Genomic DNA, 6,449 nt, shown 5'->3' with positions numbered 1-6,449 from the left:
CTTTTTGGCTAGGTTTAAAGGGAAAGAGCACTTTTAGATAAACAAGGCAAAAATAGATGGCACTTGTAGGAAAACAAAGTTCTTTATGAACTGCAAGCGGACTCCTGTGTGAAAGCTGCTTCTCCTCTCACAAGTCACCTAAGAGGGGAATTCCCCCCATTTTCAAAAATGAAATTCAGGCCCTGAATAAATGTCTAAAAATCCTGATTGGAGTATCACTATAAATAGTTATAAATGATAAAAAAAAGGCTTTAAAAAGATCGGTATCGGCAGATACTACTTTCTGTGATCGGCGATCGGCCTCAAAAATCCTGATCGGAGCACCCCTATTTTCTATTATTATGTAATGCATCAAAGTATATTATTTTCTTTAGAAAAATCTGACCCCAAGTTTGTTAATGGTAGTGTATAAGGATGTATAAGTATATTTGGGAGCATTGGGCTCCACTGAATCAATATGAAGTGAGAAAATTAGCACGTTTACTCACACAACAATAAGCTAAATATAACTATAAAAAATTTGCTTATTTATAAACCCAACAACTCAAAAAAAAAAAACATAAATGTAAGAAATAAAGGTAATGAGCAAAAATGGGCACTCATTGGTTTAAGTCTTGTGTATAATTATGAAATCACAGTCTCTCCTTAACTAAATCTGATCACAAGAGGTCACAGAAGATGCATGCTAATACCAGGTGTAAATGGCAATTTTCTCAGCTGACTGCTTGCGATCGGATCACCAGGGACAGATATTAATACCAGCTGTAAATAAGGCCAGAGAGGGTAAAGAGAAACAAATTAAATGACGAACCTTCTTCATCGATCCATTTCATGGTGAAGAGCTGGTCATTGTCCATGGAGCACATGTCCCGCACCTCACTGCACAGCCCCTCATAGGAGATGGAGGGATCAAAATGTGTGATCATGATGTCCCTAAAACAGAAAAAGGCGACATTCATTAACAATTTATTCCAACATGCAAAACTGTATCGCACGCGTGCTACAGTGGTAAATTTATTAATCGCACAGACCAGTTATTTTGTAGCACGTGCGACATATATGCCGCACTGTACAGCCCTGAATAATATTCTTTATTTTATTTAAGCTGATCATAAATGTGGGGAGACATTCTGTATACTTGTGTAACTCTAAATTTACTCAAAACACTATGAGCCTTTTTTAAAAGACCAAAAGACAAATACAGTACAGCAGGGAGTATCATACGGTAAGTTTGTGGGAAGCTGTGTTGTATTACTAGCGCATTCCCAAAGTAGGAAGCACCCTAGCAGCTTTCTTCCCTCTGTTGACTATTGTGTTCACACTGTTTTGGTTAATTATTGACAGCAGGGGAGTCATTCCTGTCTACGAGCCAATGCGCTGACCCACACATGCCTTCAGGTGGCCGCTGAGACTAGTGGGAGTGCACACACCACCTTATGACAAAGAAAAACACAAGGCTGGTTTTATCTGTTCCAGGATCATTATGAAAAAGCTACTGTATGAAAGTTAAAGGGCAGCTCTGTGCTTTCTGTCATGCATATCTCGAACATTCTATAAGCTCTGCGTCAGTGAACTGTGCTTTAGTTAATATTTTCACAGGGATAAACTTCCTCTTATTGTAGCCTCTTGCAGACTATATAAAATTATTCTGGCATATAATTGATACTGTACTCACTCTCTTAGCATGAACAGAAGCACCCTACGAGAGCTCAGCATCACTGAAAGGAGGTGGTGAAGACACATTCTTCCGTAGAGCATAATGAACATACACTTATCACGCTGTCAAATAGGACTTACATGAACCTCAAAAACTACATTCTGAACCTGGAGGTATAAACAAGCTCATGGACACTAAAGTCAAAGGAATAAATACACAAGGAAGTAAGGCCATTATTTCAAAGTTAACAGTGGGTGTAATAAAGGAATAGTTCACCCAAAAATGAAAATTCATTCATCGTTTATTCACCCTTATATCATTACAAACCTGTATGATTTTCTGTTTTTTTGGGGGGGAACATAAAAGAAGATATTCTGAGAAAATTCTCAGGTTTTTTTTTTGCCCATGCATTGGAAGTCAATGGTCACGATTCACGAAAACTATTTGCTTACCAACATTCTTCAAAATATCTTCTTTTGTGTACCGCAGAATAGTGCTGCACGATTAATCATATTTTACAATTAAGCAAAATCGCCTGCGATATTGGCCCACTTTCATCCTGAAAACATTTTTTTATTTGACATTTCTATTATCTTGCATTGTAACAAGCCTTTACAAGCATTCATGGGGGGTTTACAGATATAAATAGTTTAATTCCCCCAATAAGAGAACTACTGATCTGAAAACAGACAAACATGTATGTTGGAGTTTAGCAATTAGTCTCAAATCCAATAATTTGGAATTTCTGGAATTAATATTAGGAATTTCACTGCATTAGCTTTTGAGAAAAAAGCTTCTTAAGCTTTTAACAGTGTTCACAATGTAGAGAGTGTGTTAATGTATAAGATAAATACAATAAATCAGGAAACTAGACGAGGTAAAACAAACCCTATGTATGAGCTGACATTCTCTTGATTTTTCCCCCCAAAAAATTATGAAATTCTGAATAAGAAACTTTGCAACTGAGAACAACTGTTATTAATAATCGTGATTATATTTTTTTAGAAAAATAATAATAACAGTTTAACCATTATCACACAGCCCTATTACAGAAGAAAGAAAGTCATACAGGTTTGGAATGACCTGAGGATGGGTAAACAATTGTCAGTTTTAGATTTAGTGAACTATCCCTTTAAGTCAGATGACCATGACATCAGGCAGAGACATAAAGCCATAAAGTAACATCTCTACGGTATTCAACATCCATAAAAAAAATTCAGATATGCGTTGCAATATAAGTCAAATCCCCTTAAAGACATGCTCATTACAGACCTACAGCACATAAGAATGAGCAAAAACAAAATAAAATAAAACAGATGAGTGACAGAAAGAGAGCAATAAATGAATAAGTACAAGAGAGAACAGAGGGCAGAAAAAGAGGAGGAGGAAGATAAAGGCCCCGATATACTTCAAACGAAGTTCGTTTTCGTTCTTCGTTTGGGGGCAAAAAGAAGTTCGAAAAGGCTGAGCGACGGTATACTGTTTCCGAACTTTCCAACACCCCCGCGCTGCTGGAGGCGGGGTGTAGATTAATGTAAACATACATGTGTCGCGACTAGGCATGGGCCGGTATGAGAATCTGACGGTATGATAACCTTATATTAAAATGTCACGGTTTCACGGTATCAGGGTATTGCGATTACAGCTCTAAAATATGTTATTTTTAAATGTCTGGGTAAAAAAAACTTTGTATACAGTCACTTAAGTGAGCCTAAACCTGCAGCTCAATAATCAAAAATATAATCAAAAAATAATTTCTGTAAAAACAAAAATACAAAAATTAGCGATCGGAGCTAAAACGTCATCTGTACGGAACACCGTTGTGTACGGAACATAGTTAGTAACTAACTCAAAACGAACTTCGTTTCGGCCTGATTTTGTTCGAAATGACGTCATATCAGTTCGTTCTTCGATTACGTTTAAAGTATATCGGGGCCTTAAAGGCTGTGAATTTCATCTTTGCCAGGCTTCAGCAGGTTTCAAACAGAAGATAAAAGGTGCAGGGAGTAAGATGTTCTTGTTTCTGCCATTAAAGCCTTCATACACCAAAGAATCAACCTCTGACTGTCTGCCTCCATCGTAGCCACAATAGAAGTTTATACAGAATAAGGGCGCTGAAACTGGTTCAAAGATTGGCTAAAATGACCTACTGAAAAACAACAGAAACCAAAGGGAACACACACACTGATACGATATGACAAATCTCTGAATTGGCCTGTTCTCATCTCTCGAGTCATCATGAAGTTTAGCTCCAGCAACATCTCCCGGCTATACTGGCGTGCAGACGGCACTGTGACGCCGCATGTTGTCAAGGTTGCACGTGCAGTTGGAGATTGCATCGCCAAACATAATCCATAGAGGCCAATCGTCCACAGAATCCAAATCAAGAGTGCATTTCTCCCACCCTTCATCTTTCCACTTTTACGAGACCACGAACCACACACTTAACAAACCATGAATAAACGTTAGACTAACAAACAAAACCGCAAACACAGTATACTGAAACGCAGTGCGCCACTGAGCAGCGCACCACCACCAGCTGCACGACGTGTAACTGAATTGTTGACCCAGGGACAAATGGTGGGTTTCAAAACTGTCCACACCCAGGAATTCTGTGCTACTATTTTTATAAGGCATGAACCATCAATTCATGCTCTCCACAGAGCTCTTCTTTAAAGCAAAACAAAATCAGCTTCACTGAAACTAAGATTTCAAAAACAAAGGATGGTACTGTGGGATGATAGGTTTCTTTGAAGATGTTTAACATTACTGTGGCCAGTTCAGAGACACTAATGGCGGTGGACCTGTCACTTCCCTATAATGATAATAGTAATAGTAGTATAATAATAATAACAACAACGACCACTACTACTACTATTATTATTATTATTATAATCATCATCAGCAACTGACTGAAACTGATTGAATCATCAAGACAGCTGCACACATACAATAGTGCTCACTGGGAGTGTGAACAGATCAGTCTCCAACAGGTCTGGCAAAAGATACTTGTCATACAAGTTTTTCAAGTGCATGTTAAGCGCACAGGTCATCATGAAAGGAAATCTGATTGAAAATCAGTTATACATAAATGTGCTCCTTTAAGCACATAAAAGTTATTTCAAAGCAACCCAAGAATTGTTCCCTAAACAGTAAGAGGAACAGGAAACAAATTTACAGGTCGTTACGTCCCATTCTGATAACAATACCCTGATGTACTAGTTTAGAAAAAACCTGGTATAATTTTAGACAAATAATATGATGATCTAACTTACATATTGTGTTCATAACACGAACAAACTGTTTGCATATATCACTTAATGAATTTCATTACAGGTACCTGTGACTTTAGTTTTCCCTTAATTACACTGTTATATAGAACCACCTAAATGTGACATAGAGAACGCAAATGTTATAATAAACAGGCAGACAGCTAGCTCCATGAAAGGTGCAGCTCTGAAAACATCGCATCATAAGCCATAATTATCTTAACTCACAAACATATAATTAGTATGTTTACGTGAACTATTATGATACGAAAAGAAAACCAGCTGAAGAGGAAGAAATGAAGAAACGGCTGTTTTACTGGAGTTGGTTTCACTTGACAACTTCATCAGGATTTTGTTTTGGGCTTTGCTAACACTGCCTGCTAGCTGGCTAATCATTTATTTGTGTATATCCCGAAACCACACAATTAAGAGGTCAAGATAAGATAGTAAGTGTATCGAAACATCTAAAAAGACAGCGCTGGCTCACTGACTACTCACCCTCTGTAATAAGCTTTTACCCGGACCTGGTGTGGGTTTTCCCCGGGGTGGGACATGGTGCTGTCCCGCAGCGTGGGCATTATGAAGTCTCCGTACTCCGGCTAGTGAGCTAACTTAGCTAATGAGGCTATCCCGATGTCGACCGACGGGAGAAAAAAAAAATAACAACCGGATTTAGAAAACTGGACTTATTCTTTGGTCCAAAATAGTGTTGACCCCGGTGGTAGAATGGGCCTGTCTGAAATATTATTACTCAAGTTCTGACAGAATTTAGTAGGACTAGTAAAACTTCTGTGGCTGACGGGAAACACTCCCTTCTCTCGCTCAGACCTCGAGACGGAATGATCCAAACAGCGGAATGTGGAAGGGGGGATGAGGAGGATTTCCAACAAAAACATTACACATTTTTAGTTACTGTTGGTATCAGGAAAATTATTTGTCTAGACAGTTTTAGAGAAAGTGAAAATATTAAACGTCCGCAATATGATTAATGTTATGGCGTATATTTATGTTCAATTGAATTCGTTTGGATGGAAGCGCCCGGTAGCATTCCGATTATACCACACAGACTTCGAAGAGGGTGGAGAAGAGAAGCCAAGGAAGTAGTTCGCATCCTTTTTTTTTGTACGTATATATAAAATCAAATAAATATATTGTAAAGTTCACAAACTTTCAAAGTTCTTACAGCTTTCTTATTCACAGAGTCTCTGATACTGTCAATATATATACATATTTCAGTCAACAAAACCATAAAATTGTGTTTCTTATTGGTAAATTTACACTTAGCAGAGTAGAGCTGCTGAAACAGTTCTACTCTGCCGTTATTATTCAAAGAACATTAACATACAATATTTTATCCAGAAACAATAACAAAAAGAAAAAAAGGGAAAAATTAGAAAGACAAATTACAACAAATAAAAGTTGCCAGGGGGAGTTGCCCGGTTCAAAACAAATATAGCCTTCAAAGATATACATACACACACGTATATATATATATATATATATATATATATATATATATATAT

General features: G+C 37.5%; 1 protein-coding gene across 1 annotated transcript in view; it reads right to left on the bottom strand.

The window, feature by feature from the left end:
* The window catches only part of prkci (protein kinase C, iota), a 24,282-nt gene extending 18,526 nt beyond the window's left edge, over nucleotides 1-5,756 (bottom strand). Inside the window, exons 1-2 of the mRNA XM_016510091.1 lie at nucleotides 5,425-5,756; nucleotides 812-933 (exon numbers count right to left, since the gene is read on the bottom strand). Of these exons, the coding sequence (XP_016365577.1) occupies nucleotides 812-933; nucleotides 5,425-5,504 (202 nt within the window). The 5' untranslated portion in view covers nucleotides 5,505-5,756. The remainder of the gene's footprint in view (nucleotides 1-811; nucleotides 934-5,424) is intronic.
* Between the last annotated feature and the right edge of the window lie 693 nt (nucleotides 5,757-6,449).

The sequence above is a fragment of the Sinocyclocheilus rhinocerous genome, unplaced genomic scaffold (genome assembly GCF_001515625.1).
Source record: "Sinocyclocheilus rhinocerous isolate Xijiao unplaced genomic scaffold, SAMN03320098_v1.1 scaffold444, whole genome shotgun sequence".
Classification (NCBI taxonomy): domain Eukaryota; kingdom Metazoa; phylum Chordata; class Actinopteri; order Cypriniformes; family Cyprinidae; genus Sinocyclocheilus; species Sinocyclocheilus rhinocerous.
This window is presented reverse-complemented; position numbering and strand designations above follow the sequence as displayed.